At 44.7% G+C, this 20,830-nt stretch overlaps 2 protein-coding genes across 3 annotated transcripts in view; both read right to left on the bottom strand.

Annotated features, from left to right (window-relative positions):
* Positions 1–422: 422 nt before the first annotated feature.
* LOC131583412 (adrenodoxin-like) lies at positions 423–12,733 on the bottom strand. Of its 2 annotated transcripts, XM_058847454.1 has the most exons (6): positions 12,591–12,733; positions 12,158–12,374; positions 6,475–6,690; positions 3,298–3,422; positions 2,767–2,896; positions 423–2,510 (listed from the first exon to the last, which is right to left on the bottom strand). In XM_058847454.1, exons 3-6 carry the CDS (start codon positions 6,648–6,650, stop codon positions 2,390–2,392), a joined length of 552 nt encoding a protein of 183 aa, XP_058703437.1. In that variant the 5' UTR covers positions 6,651–6,690; positions 12,158–12,374; positions 12,591–12,733; the 3' UTR covers positions 423–2,389. The 2 variants fall into 2 exon arrangements, 1 of the variants encoding a protein (XP_058703437.1); XR_009278514.1 differs by lacking the exon at positions 6,475–6,690 and having other exon boundaries at positions 2,380–3,422.
* A 187-nt stretch (positions 12,734–12,920) lies between these two features.
* The window catches only part of MSN (moesin), a 41,397-nt gene continuing 33,487 nt past the window's right edge, over positions 12,921–20,830 (bottom strand). The window contains exons 8-13 of the mRNA XM_058847442.1: positions 19,744–19,907; positions 19,163–19,293; positions 18,394–18,554; positions 17,799–17,891; positions 17,150–17,383; positions 12,921–16,136 (exon numbers count right to left, since the gene is read on the bottom strand). Of these exons, the coding sequence (XP_058703425.1) occupies positions 15,972–16,136; positions 17,150–17,383; positions 17,799–17,891; positions 18,394–18,554; positions 19,163–19,293; positions 19,744–19,907 (948 nt within the window). The 3' untranslated portion in view covers positions 12,921–15,971. The remainder of the gene's footprint in view (positions 16,137–17,149; positions 17,384–17,798; positions 17,892–18,393; positions 18,555–19,162; positions 19,294–19,743; positions 19,908–20,830) is intronic.

Here is a 20,830-nt window from a genome sequence, read left to right as displayed (position 1 = left end):
CAGAGGCCTCTCCATTATCCCATGGGGCCTTCGAGGGACACGCAGCCCCACCAGAGCAACACGAGCTACTTTGACTCTCTGCATTTCAATGCTAACAGCTTGTCCTAGAAATTCTTTCTTCAGAGGTCACCCACACTCTGAAGAGGAGCACAGCAGTTATTCAACCCTTCCAAGCCAGAAGCTGCTCTATCCCTTGCCATCCTGCCATGATGTGTGCAGAGAGCAGACACCTTCCAGCAGCAGCCTGGGGTCCAGCTTCAAGCTCACAAGGTGGGGACTGAGGAGTGGGACTGCAAAGCTCCAGATCACCTTGGCTTTGCAAGTGGCAGCATCAGGAGGGGGAGAAACTTGAAGTGCTACTGAAGGTGATGGCTTAACTGTTTTATTTTAATCCATATTTATTCTTTGTTTTTTTTTTACAGTAAACCTGGGACAACTTGGAGGAGAAGAGATTTGGGAGAAACAGGCACATGCTGGAAGACTTTTCTAATGTATGACAAAGCATAGGGCTACCCTGTCACATGCCAGTCACAAGCCTGAAGCATTAGTACATCACCAAATCCGTGGTCCCCAAACAGAACTGTCACCCTGCAAAAATCCACCCTGCTGCCATCACCTCTCACAGCACACGGTTCTGGCTCATGCCAGGAAATCCTTCCTGCAGGTATCCTTCTGCTAAGGATAAAACTGACATGGATAAACACTTGAACCGATTTTTGCACGAAGGAAAAATCTCGATCAGAGAGGAAGACAAAGGCTGTTAAGAGGATTCACAGGGTGTCACTCATCACCTGAGTGAGATCACATCATCACGCCAGGCGTGGCAGGGCTGGTGTCAGCAGGAGGAAGGCACGGAGGTGCACAGAGACCATCAGACACAGATGGCAATTGTGGCTCCCCGAGACAGGCCCAGGCACTGGTCCGTGCGGGATGAAGGAGGGACGGGCACGGCGCAGCGGCCCCGCCGCCACTGCGGCCTCCTCCTCCTCCTCCTCACCCTCCTCCTCCTCCTCCTCCTCCTCCTCCCCCTCACCCTCAGAGCCGCCCCGCGAGCGCCCCCTGGCGCCGCTGCAGCCCCCGCGGCCTAGGCCCCACGGTCACACCGAAATGACATAAATCACAGAGTTGTGGAATCGCAGAATATCCTGAGCTGGAAGGGACCCTTCAGGATCATCCAACTCCAGGCTCTGTGCAGGACATGCCAAGAATCCCACCATGTGCCCAGGAGTATTGTCCAAATGATTCTTAACTCAGACATGCTGCTGCCCTGGGATCGTGTTCAGTGCCCAAACACCCTCTGGGTGAAGAACCTTTACTTGAGATCTAACCTAAACTTCCCCTGACTCAGCTTCCTGCCATTTTCTTGAGTCCTGTCAGTGGTCACAAGAGTGAAGAGATCAGTACCTGCCCCTCTGCTTCCCCCCATGAAGATGTTGAAGACCACAATGAGGTCTGACCTCGGCCTCCCCCTCTCCAGGCTGAACAAACCGAGTGACCTCAGCTATTCTTCCTCATAAGGCTTCCGCTCCAGACCTTTCATCATCCTCACAATCCTGCTCTGGACACTCTCTAACAGAATAATGTCTTTTTTATATTCAATGCCCAACAGTGTTGAGTACAGCAGGACAATCACCTCCTTTGATCAGCTGGCAGTGCTGTGCTTAATGCAGCCAACCAAATTTCCTTCCAACTCATTCTATTCCAGCCTGGCTCATGGTACCAGAACAGTGCATCTTGTAGGTCTAAAAGGCTCATTATAAGAATTTTATTTGACATGGGGGATAGTACAGCAATAAGAAAATTTAACATTTGGAGAAAGTGGCTGCTCCCAGAACAGAACAATTCAGGCACCTGAAACATCTCAAGGTTGTAGAAGTGGTTACTGCTTACAGGAACTGTCAGCACACAAGTGTCCTCAGTATGCTCTTGCTGGCCAAACTGAAGTCACCTATATCACCCAGCCCATCACTGATCTGCAAACAGCAACCAAATCTTCCAATCTTCCCAAACTGGAAAAGTCTGCTCCACCTTTAAAGAGTTAAGCCTTGCAAAATTCTCAGCAGTTTCTCAGAATAGCAGAATTCTTAAATTTCAAAGGAGAAAGTGAGTCACATACAACAGAGGTATTTACTGACACCCACCCAGGGAATAAAGCCATACACTTTAATCCAGTTGTGTTCAGCAGAGCATTTAAGCCCTTAAAATACCAAAGACCCTATTAAGCATGATGCCTTGTTTAAATAAGAGATTTTCCAAACACACCTTTTATAGTGATTCAGACCTTTATGGCCTACTGCAAGCCAGCCACAAAAAGCAAGAGTGTCAACCAAAAGCTAAGTACGCTGCCACGCCTAAATGAGAATGTAAGCTGTACAGCAATCGTTTCCAGTTACTGTTTGCTTTGCTTTCCAACCTCCTGCTGCTTCCTGATGTCTGACACATCCATGGGGACCCTCACCGTCAGACCATCCATCGACTTCTTAACGCACACCTGGCAGCCAAGGCGCGATCTGAGAAGAAAAAAAGAAGTGAGGCTCCTCTGTTCCCAAATTAAAGGGAGAAATTCCCCACCCACACTGGGATGTCTGCTTCAGGATGAGTTTTCACTAAAACTCCTTTTAATGATCTGTTGTGCCTCAAGAGAAAGCAGCTCTCAAGGCACAACTATAATACAGAACAAGTCCCATCCCCTTGGGAATAAGTGCTGCATGGTGAGAATCTGCCGTAGAGGCTTGAGGATCTGCTGCAATCAGCAGGGAGGCTTACGTGTCAGTGAGTCCATATGCCAAGTCCAGCATGTCCAGCTCTTCATCTGAGATGGCATCAAGCTTTTGGAAGGCATCCTTGTCAAAGATGAGGTGACAGGTAGAGCAGGCTAATGTCCCTTCACAGGCACCTGGTGGAATATGAAGGGAATGACACCAAATCAGGAAAAATAAGGGGGTGAGAGACCGTCTTTAGGAACAACATGAGAAAAGGCGCTTTAAAAGATCTGGAGCATGTCAAAAGAGATGCTAGGAAACACAACAGATGTATGTAGTTTCCAGCCTGCCTCTTCTCTGGGAGAATCACCATCAGTTTTCAAATTTTTACATCGGCTCTATGCAGCCAAAAGCACTGACAGAGGCTGCTGGAATGCCAGTGGTGACTGTGTGAGGTTACATTGCCATCTCAGCATGGTGAGCCACCCAGCAAGCAGCTGGTGGAGAAGGGAAGCTTGTTTATGGTCTTAGCAGAACATAGTGGCATATGTACTGGCCCTAACAGCACATGTACATATCCTGCTGCAACACCTACCAAATCCATCAATGGCCAAGTTGTGATTGACTACCACTTCCAGCAAACTCTCCCCTTCTTTGGCTGTGGTTGTAAGTCGCTCTCCATCCCGATTTATAAAATGCACTGTCACCTGATCCTCAGAGCTGTAAGACAAATTTGCAAAAGTCAGAGGAGTCCACCCTTTTCTGCACATCCACAATTGAGGTATTTGGCTGAGTGCTAGAGACATGGCACTTAGAGGGAAATGTGCATGCAAACACTTTCTCAAAGGATTATGCCATGCACATGGGAAACAATTCAAATTATCCATCCTCAGTGGCAGAAAAATCTGAGTTGCCCCAAAATATTTCCCATTTTATCAGATGGCCCAGAGAATAAATGTCTATCTGTGCACAAACAAGTACAGGTGTTCTGCATGTGCTACCCCTGCTTGGGCTGGCTGGCAGGGGGAACAGATGTAGGCAGAGCATTTGCAAGTCCCAGGCCTGGGATGTTAATCCTGGGTAGAATGATGCAATAACAAGCAAAGTGCTCAGGATCAAATGCTAATCCAGCAAGAAGGGCTGTTGTCATTCATGTTTTGCTTCTCCTTCCAAGGGGATTACTTGATGATTGTTCCTTTTCTGCTGCTTTTTCTTCCATGAACTGCCCATTCCTTTCCTTAACTCCATCACAGGGAGCTTTCTTGTGGTGAGACACACCCAGCCCCAGCTTACAGAGCTACTGGGCTGAGTAACTTCCTCTGAACTGATGTGATCCATGCTCAGGAAAAATTGCTAGTTATTTTGACAGCCTGCAAGATTTAATCTGGCCAAGAGTTATGAACATGGCCATCAGCTTCTCTTAATGATACCTTCCAGAAAGGGAATCTAAAAATGAGAGGGGAAACAGCATCCAGTTCATCTCCTCCTGACCAGGCTCTCACACCAATCTGGAGAAGGCTGCTACTCTGACAGCAGTGTTTAGGATTTCTTACCAATACAGTATACTCTGAGACTTGTATTTGGCAGAGAAAGCACATGAGCAAACACTGGTTTTTTTCTTAGTGTATGTACCAAATGCTCATTTAGATAAAGGAGATTCCTGTTACTCAAAGGTCCCACCTCCTGTGCTGAAAGAAGGCAGCACCCTGGAGGTAGGTGGGCCTTTTGTCCAGTAACTCTCAGTGTAGCCCAAGTGCCCATCATCCCAAAGCCCAGGGCATTCTCCAGTGGCAGAAGCTTCTCTTTCATCAGGCTGACAACATACACCACAGTTTCCTTCAATAAAGACACCTACAGATATTTCTAAATACACAATTTAAAGACTAGTTCTCAATTGTCAAAACAGACTAAAATAACCTGCTTCATTTTTGATGCATCAGAGTAATTTATTCCATTTGTGTGGCAAATTGGCATGTTTCCAGACAATGTTTGGTTTATCTTTATGGGTGAAATAATTTGTTACACAACAGAAATGGTAGAGTAATAGAATTCCATTTAGTGCTGCAACCAAATGGATTTTTAGGCTGGGTAATGAGAGATGACCGCCTGCAGAGACTGCTGGATCCAAAAATCCCCAAAGCTGTCTGCACATTTATTGTCAGAAAACTTAATTCCTGTTATCCTTGAGGCACCTAGAGCTTTACCCAACATTAATTGCAGAAGAATCTGTGCACCAACCTCACACAAATCTAGTTCCCTGCAGTTCCTCTGAGTTCAAAGCTTGCTTTGGCTGCTGCTCTCAGTTATGTGGGACCCAAGGCAGCCAAGCTGCAGCCAGGGACAGCACTCAGGGTATCCTGTTAGGTACAAGGAAAGACAGATGCTATCCTGAGACACCCTGCATGACTCTGGATAAGCCTGGCTGCAGAATTCACTCTTCTCAAGAGCAGGGATGATGCCAAACACTCCTGACCATGATGCAGAGAGCACCTTCAAGCAGCTTCCCTCTCTACTGGCTGAAGGGAGTATTTAAGGTATTTGGCTGTGTTCTCAGGATTGGTGCCTCTGTTGAGAGATAAACCCAATCTGATGACTCCTTGTTTTCACTGTTCAGTTCAGTAACTGACTTGCATACTGGTCTCATTGTCTTTATATCACTCAAATCAGTGCCGGGCTGCTCAAGTGTCCTCTGAAAGACACCTGCTTTGGGTAGCCAATGCTGGAAACAAAGTCTTCATATTTTAATTTTCTTTGCTTTTGAAAGAGTGAAAAAATTCCTTTCACATTTTGTTAAGTAATTTTGAACCAGGATTAAAAAAAAAAACACACCAAAAAACACCAAAATTGGTTAGATTAAATTTTTCTTCATTTAGCATCAACTAATTTGTAATGTAAAATAGTTTTACAATGGCATTACTGTCACAGGATACGTGGTCAGAGGCTTGTAAAGATCTTAGCAGGATGTGATAAACTCAACACTGCAAATTCAGTGTATGCCAACTGATTATTCCCTTTTAAAAAATAAAATCTCAAACCTTTTGTGACACAGGAAAGTGGTGAAGGAGGTTTCAAGAAAGTAGTTCTTCCCCCGTCAATGTTTTCCCTAAAAGATACTTTCCAAGGCCATACAAACCAGCAAGATGCCTACAAGTACTGCCAGAGATAATTTCACAAGCAACAAACCAATTAGAAAAAAATCCCATTGATAATGAGTCTTCATAAATCCCACCAGGCAGGGTTATCACTGTGACTTTTCTCTAAGGTCAGATAGCAAAATAGCTTATTGTGTTTTCTGCAATGTTGGTTGGCTCTCCCCCTCAATGCCTAGCATTACAGTCTGACCCAGATCATACTAGTCTAGGAGATTCACAAATTACATTTATTTTACCTTCTCTTCCTGAACTATCCCTGAAGCAGAGAGAGGAAAGGCTGGCAGGGAGCCTGCAGTAGTTCCTGCTGTGGAAATGGGCCAAAAAACCCTTGTGCCTCTTTGTCACCTCCACCAGATGGTTCCCTGCTGTTAGCTGTGGCCCCCACAGCTCTGGAGGCAGGACTAGCACTTCTGACAGGTCCCCAAAGCTCCAGGGACAGGAAGCAGCACCTCTCAGGCTGGGTCCTGGCACCATCTTCCTCCCATCAGTGTCTGCTCACCTAAGGTGGTCTTGTCCCCCACATCCCAGGGCTTCGCTGGCCTCTCTCCTCTTCCTCTCTCAGGGCAAGGCAGAGGTGCATGCCCATCCCTTTGGACGCAGCAATGTAGCGTTTGACTCACCTTGATTCCCCAGGGGCATCCTGGGACCCATGTGTGGAGCTGAAGCCTCTTTCTGGCCACCACTTTGCTGGGCTGTGGTGCTGCTCAGTCACACCACAGAGAAAAATGAGGCGAATTTTGCTTGTGTTCAGACCCCTCCTCAAGGGCTGCATGAGCCCCAAGATGCCGTGAGCCATCCTGCTGCTGTGGGTGCTGCTCCGTGTCCCCCGAGCTGTCCTTTGATGCAAGGACAGCTTGATTGGGGACTTATACGTACAGCTGGGGAGGATGGGGGGGGGGGGGGGGAAGAAAAAAAAAAAGAAAATAGTAGGACAGCCTCCCTGGGGGTGGAGGGAGGGAGGAGGGAAGGGAAGCAGGAAGGAAGGATGGACAAAGGGATTGTGCTTGGATCTTGCTGCAGTCCAGCCCATCAGGGCATGGGAATTGGTTGAAGCACGGGAACATGTGAATCACCTCCACATGCCAGTTTCTGAGCAATGTTCACTTTGTTCTCCCTACAGGCTTCCCTTTCAGGAGCCAGAACTAAATCAAATTTCAGGAGAAATATTCATTGTGATGTCTAATCATACAGGGAGTTGCGAGTTGAGGACTGGGAGAACAGAGAGGCAGGAGCGCTGATGACTGCTGCCTTGAGGAGAGGGGATGCAGTTCCTACAGCAATAGAGTAAAAGCAAAACACAGGAATTCTTCTCTTGACAAGATGGCATCCAGGCACATCATTGCCTTACCCAAAACTGCAGGCTTCCATCTCTAAAATGTGAATATTCACTTACTTCACATGATGGTGATGAGAAGCAGCCACACTTAGCTTATTTGCTAAACTCTCTGCTGAAAAGTACCATAAAGGTGCAGATGACTGTCATTCATTTAATTCTAACTGATAATCCATGCTACTAAGCTTTGAAGCCTTGGAGAAGAAAACTCTTAATTTATTCCCAGAAACACATTGCTGGTTTAGTCTACCTTCCTCTACAGGGTAAATCAATATGAACCCAAGGGCCAAAAATATAACAAAAGACAGTTTCAGTTCCTGGTTTCTGTGGAACCAGGGGAACAGCTCTCACCTCAAGAGCCTGAATGGTTCCTTCCACCAAATTAACAGCTCACCCTTTGGTAGGATGTCTGCTTTAATCAAGTTTTATTAATGCAGTAACATATTTGGTAGCCATTATAAGCAAAAAAATGTTGATACTGGACTCTCTAATCCATCTGTACAGGGGAAAAATGACAGCGTAAGATAGAAAATGTCTGCCTCAAAACACACACAGTGTTGGACTCACAGTTCTGAAGATAACCAGAACATTTTGACTTTTTGCCTCAAAATGAAAATTTTCCTCCCAAAGCTTTCAGGCTGGAAGGGTTGGAAAGGGGTCCTTAAACTTTCTGAAAAAAGCATCAATGACATTAAGGAATGCAAGTATTTTCCATAAGCTGGGAGAGAAATGTATTCTTCAGTTCAAAGGCAAGAGTTCAAGCATTCAAACACACCCCTCAGACAGCTCCAGTGGAGACAAATGCATGGGCAATGGATAAAGGATTAAAACAAAAAAAATTCTCAGGTCAACTTTTTCAGGTGGTTTGCTCTCTCCTACAAGCTGCCCCAAATGCTTCAGTCTTCAAAGCCAAATTCTTGAGTTCCATCTCACCCCCAAACTTAAAACCACTCTGTGCAGCCTCTGCAGCTGAGAGACTCTGGCCAGGTCTGCCTTTGCTTTTCAGGCCCTACAGAGGCAGCAGACAGCCCAGTTCCATCTCTCAGCCATTTCCACAGCAAGAAAGCAAGGCTTGCCATGAGAGACACAAGGAGAGGGGCCACAGCACATACAAACCACAAAGCATCTTATCTCTCCAGCAAACCTTGAGCTGAGAGAGATACATGAGATATATGCACAGCAGTTTTCACAGCAAGGACATTTGTGTGTTTGTCTGGCACTGACTCCTCTCCCTACCAGGAACTCAGAGCACAGCAAGCGACAGGTCAATGTCACCTGATGGAAGAGAGGCCAATGCAGAGAGTGAAGTCAGGGATATGAGGAGCAGCAAAGGGGACAACTGCTCCCTGGTGAAAGCAAAACAATTCTGCTGAGGCAGGAGAGATTCAGGCCCTTACAGGTTTTGAATAGTCTGTTTTAAGGTCTTTGAAATACTGAGAAAAGACAGAAGCAAAATCTCCTTTCCAGAATAAATCATTTTTCATTTAGCCAAGGCCACAAAAATAGAAAGCTTTACAAATAACCACCCCTCCCACAAAAAAAATGCAAAACCAGCCAACAAAAAACCCAAACCAACCAACCAACTAAGAAAAAATACCATTGCTTAAAAAAAAACCAAAAAAAACACCTCAAGATTTTGCTTCACAGATCAGCACATATTTTATGAGCAGGCCAGACAGCTGAAAAGAATCTTTAGCTCTGTTTCTAATATGGTTTGGCAGAAACCAACTTCCCAGCAGTTCACATAGGCACATTGCCCCCCAGCTCCCCACACTCTGTCAGTGCAGTGGCTATACTCACACATCCAGTCATGTGTTGGCACATGCTGGTAAGGAAGTGGTTTTCTAGCTTGAAATACATCCTCCAATATCTTCTGTACCACACACCAAATGACGTGGTCCTCCCTCTCCCCAGTCTAGGGACTCTCATGCAAATATCCAAAACACCTATGAGCTGCCATTAACTCCATCTCAGCCCCAATTTCTGCACAAGGAAGTAAACACTGAAATCAGCACTGGCCTACTCCAACCAGAAGTTACAAAACACCTTTGCAGCCCTCCACAGCTGAGAAGCATACTTGGATTTTTGAGCTACCCAACCCAGCTCCTCTGAGCACTGCTAGTTTCTTGCCAGCAAGCAGAGCTGCCCTGTCTCAGTCACTGCCCATGTTATTCAGGTGTAGATAGTCCTATGGGGGAAGTCTAAGGGACTGTAGTCAGAGCAGCAGGCACACAGACCCAGGAATAATGAAGATTTCCAGAAGCCAGCCTTCATTAATTGGAAAAGCAAGAATAGCTTACCCCTCCCCTCCTACCAAGCTCACTGCCTCACAAACACTCGTGTAGGGAAGCAGATATGGGCTGCTTGCTGACACAGAACTAAAGCACTGAGCAAAACTAAAATTCACCTTTCCCACTGTCACTTTAAAAAACCATTAACCACCTTTCCTGTTCCAGAGCAAGTTGCTAATAAAAGCAAACAGAACAACTTGTACTGGTTTGACTTTTTGCAAGCCTACAAGCCCAGACAGAGAGTGCTTCTGCTGCCTCAAAAGAGATGCACTGAACACAGATCCAGGACAAAGTGCACACACCAAGTGAGCTCAAGTCACAGATACTGCCTCAGAGGCTGGGGCTTGAGGAGAGAACTGTAAATGTGCCTCAGTTTCTACATCTCTCAAACAAGACTGCTTGCCCCATTCTAACTTTCCCTAGACATTCGGCAACCTTCTGAGAATAGCACAAACAAAAGGAGCAAGGACCATATTGTCACCACTGGAAGCAGGAGGACAGACATGCAATCAGAGATGGGCTGACACTGCAACAAGAAAGCACAATGAATTCACAACAGGGCTTCTGGACAGCAGCCACTTCTGACAATGCAGCTGCTGCCTGGCTGGGTGAAGGCCACTAAGAAGTTACAGTGCCCCAGCCAAGAGCTTCACTCGCACATGCTTCTCCTTCAAGCATCCAGTCAAGGTTGCTTCAAAGATGGATGGGAGTGCAATTCTGCTGCATGTGGGTATAGACAGCCTTCACCTTAACCTCCCAGCTCAAGAGCAGTTTATTTCACACCCCTTCAGTCAAACTTGTTGACTCAGACCAGGCTGCATTTTGTTAAAGGATGATGCACAACCACAGGCTATAGCAATCATGGGGGCTTGTAATTTTTAAATTAGCTCTGCTCACCAGAAAGATGTGTATTAATACCTGCTCTGAGTAAGTGCATTCTGACCAGAAGCTGAAGGTACAGTCCCCTTCCCCTACAAGCATCCAGTATTACTTTTTGCAGTTTCAGCACTACTTTTTCTCTAATATCTCCTCATTCTTTCTTCCACTTTTCACTATATCCCTCATCCTGACACCTGTCCTGAAAAGCTTCATCTTGGAATTGCTAGTAATGTTTAGAGACCCATCACCTGGAGCTAGATACTCATGTAGGCATGGTTCAGACACAGGAGCCTGCTCCTTTGTCTACAAACTGCACTTGGAAGAGCAAACCTGCAAGGCAAAAGCCAGCCTCAGCCTAGCATTTCATACATTGAGGCCCAGACCATTTTTTACAGAATGCTTTGGGTTGGAAGGGGTAAAGATCATTTAGTTCCAATCCCCTGACCACGGGCAAGGATGCCACCCACCAGATCAGATTGCTCAGGGCCTCACCCAACCTGGCCTTGAACATTTCCAGGGATGGAGCATTTTTCTTACAGAAGTTATTTTTCTACAAGGGAGACATTAACATCACATGTGGCATCAATTTGCATATGGGCATGCAACAGTTATGGGTTGACATCAGTCACAGAGGAATTCTGTTCTCTGCCAGTTGTCACATGCTCTGAGATTACATGCCCTGCTATAAGACATTTAAACTACATAGCCAAGTTTGAGTTATGCACAGCTGCAAAGCTGGCAGGGAACAGAAGAGTCATACTGATGGTACAGGGCAAACAAGCCATGCCTCAGGTGCTCTCTGCTTTCTCAATTGCAGTCTGACTTTGTGGGTGCTCAAGCAGCTGCCATACCAATGCCTACAATTATCATACCTTACACTGTACATTGTACTACCAACCTTGGGATGCCGGAAAAATGCTTGTGCTTTCCTCCAAACATATTATCTTGAGCAAGAAACTAATAAGCTGTTCATCGACCTAGCAAAATCCCTACAGGACTTGTCTGCATCAAAACAATTCAGAATTTGAAGACCATGCCCTTGCAATTCCCTGCTTTAGAAAGAGCAAACAAGAGAAGGAGGAAGCAATCAGAGTCTTACTTCTGCAGTTACTTTGTCCTACTTGGACTCAGTGCATCTCAGGCCAAATGCATAAGTCTACCAAACAGATTGAACTTAATGAGTATTTTACTCTACAGAGTTACTTTGGCTTTTCTTTAGAGTTCTTAATAAATTGCACTGCTTAATAAAGCAACATTGCAAAAAGATGGTGTTTATAGACCCCCCAGCCTTCTGAGAGTCTTTCATGCTCTAGTCTGCCCCATCCCACAGCCAAAAGTAGCTGGGCCCCAAACATGTAAATATAGCCTAAACTGGATCTGAAACATCCCAGACAGACTAGCAAATCCAACAGAAGCTGTCTACAAAAATTAGACGTTTAATGCAAATTTCTGATCTTAAACTACAGAATACCTTACAACAAACTAGAATAGGGTGGTGAGAATTTTTTTTAACATGGTCCTGTACAGAAGCAGCCCTCAGCCTTTAATGCTTTACACTTCCATTTCTTCAAAGACAAACTGAATATAGATAGACCTAAATGGAGAATTACTAAGCCTCAAGCCTCTAAGGTAACAGCCACTGAGAAGCAAGGGCACTAGAAACAGCAAGAACAGGATCAACCTTTCCAGAACAGTGCAACCTTTAATTGAAGGCTGCTGCAGCATTAAAGGAGATATGCAATTGGTCAAGTGCTCAGGTTTTTTGAATCCTGGCAGGAAGGAACAAAAAAAACCACTCACCTGTAGAAACTGGATCCAAGCCATGCCTGGTGGGGATTGCAGAAGCCTCTATTGCTCAACACATCATGTTTTGTTGATAGAAAAGTTCAGGTCTCTTCCCCAGCACCAGATCTCTGAGCACTAACAAGTTCCAATAAAATCTCCCCTTATTCTGCAGTGCAGCAATGTTTAGGCAGAGGTTCTGTGAGGTCCCTCTTCACAACCATAAAGAAAGCAGCTGCAAATAAAGATCACACAGTTGATTAGCAGGAAGGTGGCAGCAGCCACTCTTCCATTCTGGAACCCATCCACTGGGAAACAGAGACAGCCACAGCAAGGCAGCTGTGAAGGAAATTGTGCCACAATCCCCGGTACAGGCTGATGGCAGTACAGACTTGGCAGGGTGTCCATGCAAGCAGCAGCACCAAGGCCCAGCCACCCTCTCCAGACTAACCTGGATGCACACGGGCCTGGGCTCGGCCCAGCAGGAGCTCACCCACAGCAGCTCCATCCCCTCCATCTGGCCGGTCCATTTGTAAGTTGAACATTTATACTCAGTGCCTCCACAAAGAAGTGTCAATTCCAGTACTGGCTGCAGCTGGATGGCTGGGGAGGGGGAAAGGGCTGTTACTGAAGCAGTTCCTTTTCAGAGCAAGGAAGATCTCCTTATTTGCAGGGGAGTTCCCAGGCTGACCGCTGGGCACCACGAGGTGGATCTGCTCAGCTACGAGACACAGCACTGCATTTAAAGCAAACCTTAAGTAACCAGCCAGACACAATCTGCTGAATTTCTCTGAACTTTATTGGCACTTCAGGAAGAACAAGGTATGGATTTTAACAACTCCTCTGAACAAAAAAAATGTGTCTTAATCAAGGTTCTCTCTGTAGATAATCACATGGACCCATGAATTACTCCACAACCTTAAGGAATTGATGTTTTATTATAATCCAGTAAAACAACTGGTCAAAAACCTTCAACATAATTTACAGCAACAAAAAATAAAACAAGAAAAAATAAGCCAGGCAACATGTGATAAAATATTTCCCTCCCCCCACCCCCAAGAGGAGTAGTTATCCAATTAAACTGGAACATGAAGAGGAAGAACAATTCACTGTATTCTAACAAATAAAAAATGTGTCTACAAATCTCACCATAATACTGAAAGCTTCTTACATTAGTTTTCTTGCAAAATATCATCTTTATAATACAGTATACATTTCCAAGGGAAGGAGAACCATAAACATACCCTCCATCCCTTGACTAATATTTTCTAATTGTGCATAGCTAGAAATATTGAAATCAAATATCATTAGATACCACTGGAATATAATACTGGTTAAAAAGAAGGCAGGGCTGAAACAACTACAAAGAGTTAGGTGGACTCACTGGCACAAGCCGTTCTATTCCTTTATTGGACCATGTGGAATTAGAACGTTTAAAAAAACCATATAAACAGAAGTCATGCCAACATCATAACACATGAGAGCTCAGCAGTGTTGTGTGACCCATCAAAGCAGAAAAGGTTTACTGGTTTATTATTTGAACACATATTCCAGGCACCATACGTCAGCTTGTTAGGAAATTATTAAAATATTAGATAGGCTTTTCTCCCCTCAAATGCATCAATAGTTGCCATGGACAGAGCAGAAGTGCTGAGAACCAGCTTTAAAGCACCAAAACAGAAGTTTAAAGGTTGTCTGTTCCCCAGTAGTGAGACTCACACAGAGCCAATGCCAATCACCTTCAGTACGGAAATACACAAATACATTCTGACAAATTTAACTGCAATCTTTCATTTGTGACTTCCATGGTACTGAGGCATATTTTTCTTGGTCTTCCCATGTCATGTGTCCCCCAAAAGCACTCTGTGTCCAGGGGAGAGAAGGGGACTCTCACATGACACACCTGGATGTTTAAGAACATAGGTTGGCATGTTGCTTCTAACAGAGGTTGGCTGGTATTTGTATGAATCTCCACACAGACTTGCATTGCTTTCAAAAAATAAAGTAACACAGAACTGGTGAGGTTGTTTCCAGCCACCCAAGGAATTCTTGGGGAAATACTGCAGTTTGTTAACACTATCATGAACATTTATTGTTTGGCACAGTCCTCCCCTTTGCCCTTTTTCATACACCAGGGAGCTGAAAATGCTGCAGTTTTCAGATGCTTTCCTTCTATCACCATTACCAGTAACATCATACCAAGGGAGAATCAACAAAACTGAGCAAGTGACAAAACTTGGGATAATGCTAGGCAAGAAAATAAATCCCAGGCTAGCCTAATGACTTCCTATAGGGACAGGCTAATCCAAGGAGGGCAAAACAAAGAAGGACTTCACTTTATTTGGGACCCATTTTTAAGATGACTTTCCTGAAGGTTAACTGTTCATTTTATGAGGGATCAAGGCAACATTCAATACAACCCTGAGCATACATGGCTATTTCCTCCACAGAAATGGTAGGGAGGATTCTGGGTAGCTACAGCATGGACAGCTTGGATGACAGGAGGTGATGGTTATTACCATAACTGGCACAAGCAGCTCTCAGGACCAGTCTCACAACCATTTGTATCCCATTTCTAAGAGAAAGCCTTCTGTTCTCAAAGCTACAAAAGGCCAAAGCATCCTTCTGGGGAAGGAAAAGCACTTTAGCCAGGGATGTGGCAGACTGCTAGTGAGGATTGAGAAAGCAATTGGACAAGTGCCTCAGGATCCTCTCCCCTCAAATGCTGCTTGAAGCCAGGAAGATAGATGCAGTCTTGTACATAACCCAGATATGAGAGCAGTTTTTGGTCCCCAGCTGCTGATCACTTTTTATGATTGCATCTAGTTTCAACTAAAGGTATCTGAGCTACAGTAGATCTATACACAGTCATAAGGCACCAAGGACTATGTGCTAAAAAGGCCTCTTATGGAAAAACCTGAAATCTTGTTCATGTAACTAGAAAAGTATCTATTCAGCAAGGGAAAATACAGCTACAATAATTTTTAGTCTTTTACATTTCTACCTCCCACTTTAGGTTTTCATTGGAAAAACCAAAAAGGAAGGCAGTGTACTTTAGCTATCTCTGCCTCACTGGTTACATTGAAGTTGGACAAATGATAGTGAACAAAGCCATTGACCAGAGACAAAACCTCTGGAAAACAGAGAATTCGAGGCTTCAAACCACACTGTATCAGTGGAAATATTCCAAAGGCCTCCTCATGATTAGGAAATTCAAAGCTCCATCATAAAACAACCAAAGGTAACACTAGCAGGAACACCACAGAATCTGTTTGGTCTGCTTATTTTTGTAGGACAAAAGCTTTGGTCTTTTAGAGAGAAAGTCCATATTTTACCTTCAATCCTTCTTCCTAAGATCCAGTCTCCCCTTTTCAACTACATGATTCAGACTCTGGGTTAAGTCAGAAATTCAGACCCTGGCTACTAAGTTTAATCCTGAAGCTTGCACAGTTAGTAGGAAGGCAGAGTGTCAGAGAGTCAGCTCTTGACTGTATATAACGCAGTACAAGTATCTGCTGGTCTCCCCACATGATGGGAGAAGACAGCAACACAGCCACCTCAGTGGGCAAACCCAGCACACTAAGACTTTACCCCAAGCCAAACAACTTCAGATTTGCCCCAATACATGTTTGCTTTCCCAAGCCACCCCAGGCAGACATAATTACTATTCTTTCTTCTGTCACTTAACTCCAGCATTTGCCCAAAACTTGATAAATAAGACCATGGTCACTCTTCTGTAGTGGTTCCAGCATAGCACGATTATGAGTGAATGATGGGAGAGGATGGGAAAGAGGGGAGAAGAGAGTGCAGGGCAGCAGGTGCAGGGGAGAGTTTACATGGACTCAAACTCATCAATGCGCTGCTTGGTGTTACCCTGCCGAATCTGACGGAGGGTCTTGTACTTGTCTCGGCCTAGGCGCATGTTCTCAGCGTGGATCATATCATTTGCTGTCTTCTTGGTTTCATCCCGAGCGTTTGCCAGCTCTGAGGAAAGAGCCTTTGGAGGAGGAGAAACAGACAGCAACAGGTTAGTACATGCCAGAGACTCAAAGCTGGACAAGGAGATTTCCTGCTGATCCTCCTAAAGATTCAGTATCTACAGAGACAGGAAACAGAAAAGCCCCAGTGTATTCATTCTTCTGGGCAACCTGCTCTAGCTGACCTTGCTTGAGCAAGGAAGTGGGATTAGATGGCCTCATGGAGGCCCCTCCATGAACCTAAACAGATCTATGATTTTGTGGAAGTTGTTAATATTTCTCCCTAACATTTGAAGGTAGAAAACATCAGGCAATCTGTCATGGCACCTATTGATCTTCATCTAGCACAGGTAAGAAAGATTGTCTCCAATCTTTAAAAGAACAGCAATGTGGAGGAACCCTGAAGACAGCAGGAGCATCTTGCAGAATTTGAGGAATTACTAGCTTTCCACTAAAAGAAACTTGCTGCAGAGGATGAAATGCACCTCAGCCCTGCTGTGTGTAATCACGACAGTACAATGCAGAATGAGCAAAGTTTGGTGCAGCACAGGCAGCACAATTAAATGCTTAGAATTGAACACTAGAACACTGGAGTTCCTCACAAGATGGTGCAGTAGTGCTGTCTCTGTGCTGAGCCCTAGTGGGTTACTCCAGGGTTTTGCAATGCAGAGTTTTGCAATGCAACCCAGACTCGACAGTTAGAGACAGCTTCTGGATAGGAATCAGACCAAAATCTTCAATTCATTGCAGCCAGGGCTATGAACAGCTGTCAGGTGGCTGGCAATACTCACACAAAGCACACTACATCTGACACATGCTACTTGTTGGCACTGCTTCAAAATACTTCACTGCTTCCAGTAAAATGGAAGTCAAGTGCCAGGAGACAAGATCTGCCTCTCTACTCAGTGGTTAAGCAGCTATCTGGCAAGATCACAATCATCCCTCTTCCCCCCTCAATTTTTTTAAAATAACAGTAATACCTTCCAGCTGCAAGAAATTTTGAGAAAAGTAGAAGCTGCAGCCCGCTTCTTACCTTCAAGTGTTTCTGGACCCGCTCGTTCTTCTCTGCCTCAGTGGTGCGCTCCTCCTCACTGCGGTCCTTGATGGTGGCCTCTGACCGTAACTCAGCACTGGCTTCTGCTGCATTCTCATCCTGCTCATCATCATGCTCGTTCTCAGAGTGCATGGGTTCAGTGACATGAGGGGTGCTCATGGCAGTCTTCAACTCCTCTTTGGTCTTCTCTAGGTCCTCCTGCACCCTCTGTGCCTGCAGTAGGATATGCCACAGTGAGTCAGTCGGTATAATCCTGAGTGCCTGAGACTTGTCACAGAAGCACCTCTCAGTGCTTGTTACAGGAAACCTTGCATCTCTGAAGGGGAATATTCCCAAGCTACTCAGTCACCATCATCTGCAAAATTTTCTGATGGATAACACTTCAGAGGTTTGAAGAATGGCTACTGTTAATGGAAAATGGGCTACAGGTCTAATTAGTCAAAAATTGCTACATGAAATTAGAATAAGTCACCCATTCCATGGAGAAAACCAAAGCTGTGTATTTACAATAGCCTCAAGCTTGCAAGCATAGAGTCTAGTGTGGAATCTAGTGCAGTAGTTTAGGTTACAACCCAGAACAAAGAGCAATTCCACAAAAAGCATGCCATTTGCTCAGATTCTGCTTTACCTTATACTGCCACTCCTGGGCCTCGCTCTCCTTCTTCTGCCTGGCCAGCTCCAGCTGTGTGATCCTAGCTGTGAGTTCTGCCATCTCAGCAGCCTGCAGAAGAAAGGCTTTTAGTGGAAACAAAACCCAAGGTACTTGCTAAATGAAGCATTTAGCTCAAGTCCTGAGTGAAAACACATCTTTTCAGTAAGAAGAAAACCTTCCTGTTAACTTCTGTTAACATATCTCCATGATGAAAGAGGAAATAAAGCTAAAAAAGTTTTGTATTTCATTGTGGGTTGGGGTTTTCTTTGGTTGTTGGGTTGGTTCCTTTTCCATCTCCCCAAAACAGAGCTACAAAAATCAGTTGTTTGAATCCAAACCAGGGAAAGCAACAATTTATCATTATCACATAGAACAAAAGGCAAAAAACAATATAAATCTACTGTACAAATACACTTGTATTTACGTATCTTTTCATCTACTTGAGGATAAAAATTAGAGGACGTATAAATATAGTGCTTCCTCACTATATTCATAGCCTGGTTTCCCTCAAAAGCCTAGATGCATCCCCTTTCACTATTTTTCCTACTTGGTTTTCAGTTCACCAACTTACCAACTGTTCCTGGGTCTTTTGTTGATCATGGGATGCTCTCAATAGGGCCTCCTTTGCCTCTTCTGCTTCTCTACGTTCCTTAGCCAGTTTCTCTGCTTCCTCCTGAGCTCGTTTTCTCTCCTGTTCCAGCTCCAGAGCTCTGCGGGTCTGTTCTTCCAATTCTGAAAAATAGGGGAGCACATTTCAAGACAGATCAAGTAAAGAACAGCAGTGGAAGAGGAAAGTCTGTCTGGATAAGGGTTTTCCTTCAGAGAGACAACTAAAGGAGGAACAAAAGCAACTGTCCCCTTTCCTCTCCTTTACATTTTACCTGGAGCTGTAAGACTAGAAGTCAGGCCCACCCATCCCAGATTTACATACCTAAAGGCAGAGAAGCAGTCAGTATTTTGCCTGGGACACACCACACTAACTCTAGCCAAGCAATTAGTTAGTAAATCACCACAGCAATGGCTGGTGTGATCCCCTGCTACACTTTTTGACTCCTTCCTCTACAGATATGCTGGGATAAAGCTTCCAACCAGCACAGGAACAATGGCAAGGTACTTCCTCTGCCAAGGGAGACATCTTGGCTGTTACCCATTTCTTTAATGCAAGTCTTTTTTCAGCAACTGCATGTGGAGGGCTTACATTTGTCTTCAGAAGGCTAAATCAGTTAGCACACAACACTGGAGAGACAAATTACTCAGAGATGCTCGTAGCTTTACTGTTTGAGCCCTTCTCACTCAAGACTATTCATCATCAAAGGAAACACTGAAAGATTTCCTACTACCTTGCTGAGCTTTCTTGGTTTGCTCCTCAATTTGCTTGAGTCTCTCCATCAGCTCCTCCTTCTCACGCTCAATCTTTTCCTTCTCCTTTTCTGCCAATTCCCTCTTCTTCTTCTCATTCTCCAGCAGGGCTCTGATGGAAGGAAGTCACAATGTAATTTCAAACCAGCTATTACCCAAATTGAAGCACTTCCTAGTAAACACACAAAAAGAGCACACACAACATGTGCCCTACAGCATTCAGGTAATGAGCTTTACTCTAAATGTACCCCTTTATAGAAGTGCAAAGATGAAAAGCTCTGGTGGCATTCATAATAGCAATGTTATAAGGGAAATCTCCACATTTCAAGGTCTGTATTAGTCCCATCAAATGGACAGACAAATCCTTAAGTCCAAGAAAGTAATGGGGAATCACATTTGTGATGAGTACCATTACTATCAACCCATTAGACCTACTGAAGCAAAAAGGAACCTGCTCTACTTTTGGCTCAAGCAGATTAAGGTGCTTCCAGCCATTTATCTAGCACATGATGCTACTTATGCAGTGATTAGTCACACCCAGGTTACTCAAAACCCTACCAACCTCTCCATCTGTTTCTGATGTTTCTCTTCCCGAGCTTGTGCCTTCATCTGCTGCACCTCAATGGTGTCTGGTTTACGTCTGCGCATGTAGAGCTCATGGTTCCCCATGCAAAGTGCCAAGATTCGTTTGTTAATCCGTAACCGAGGGGCATAGAATACAAAGTCCTTGGGACAAGAAAAAGGTGGCATTAGACCTGTTCCTTCAGCATTAGAAGCCCCTTGTGTATGCACTACGCTCCCAAGACCCCGAGCTTTTCAGAGTTGCCAGCCAGCTTTTCTTAATAATGACTAATTCATTATTGAGTGATGAACACTTCTTTCTGGAGTGGATTTCAACCTGACAAACACACCCAGGGCAGGAGCACCCAACGTGTCATTGCAGCGTTCTGGGTTCCGCTGTAACACATCCCTATCACCAAGCAGTGTCTTAGCATCACCATTTCATTACAAACACCAGCAGGGCTGGTTTACCAGGCACACTGAGTCCCTGGCTTCTCCCACCTTCCTTCCCACTTCAGTAATCTGTACAATAGCCTGGCCTGCCACATTGATGTAATGTCTTGGCTTATGCCAGAAAGGGTGTAAAATGTTACAATCAATGGATAAGTAACTTTGTTCTATTAAAAAGGGGCAACAGCAGCAGGGAAATACTTTCAAGCAGCAACAGAACAAGAATGACCAGAAGAACAGAAGGTACTGGCTAGCACAGGAAATTATTAGGCCTTAAAGATGAAAGCAATTACATTCAATATAAATTTGCAAGGAAAAAAACTTCCAGCCTACCCTACAAAATGACCTAAAGCGTCTACTTTAAGTAAAGTAAAAACCTGGAAGAGATCATCCCAAACGCTATTAAAGCCAACAGGTTGCAAAGGAAGCATCCACGGCTAACAGAGGTACCTCAGACCCCTAACTGTATTATCAGAGAATCTGAACAGTCTTAGGAGAATCAGAAACTCTAAGAAAAGAGCAGCTCCCTGCCACTGACCTTAAAAGCTTAAGCTTACACTAAATTTTTACCCTCTTAGCCAGAAAAAAAAAATCCTAACTATCACTTGACTGCCCTGAACAGGTCTCCCTGCTTACAT

The sequence above is a fragment of the Poecile atricapillus genome, chromosome 12 (genome assembly GCF_030490865.1).
Source record: "Poecile atricapillus isolate bPoeAtr1 chromosome 12, bPoeAtr1.hap1, whole genome shotgun sequence".
NCBI lineage: Eukaryota > Metazoa > Chordata > Aves > Passeriformes > Paridae > Poecile > Poecile atricapillus.
The sequence above is the reverse complement of the archived record's forward strand: the minus strand, read 5'-3'. Positions and strand labels throughout refer to the sequence as shown.

What these genes read in the sequence shown, in the direction of transcription:
- LOC131583412 (XM_058847454.1), bottom strand. Translation starts at nt 6,650, where the DNA reads ATGGCTCACGGCATCTTGGGGCTCATGCAGCCCTTGAGGAGGGGTCTG. An exon ending in CTTGGCCATTGATGGATTTG is followed by an intron (nt 2,897 to 3,297) that starts GTAGGTGTTGCA and finishes ATATTCCACCAG; the next exon opens with GTGCCTGTGAAGGGACATTA. An exon ending in GCATATGGACTCACTGACAC is followed by an intron (nt 2,511 to 2,766) that starts GTAAGCCTCCCT and finishes TTTTCTTCTCAG; the next exon opens with ATCGCGCCTTGGCTGCCAGG.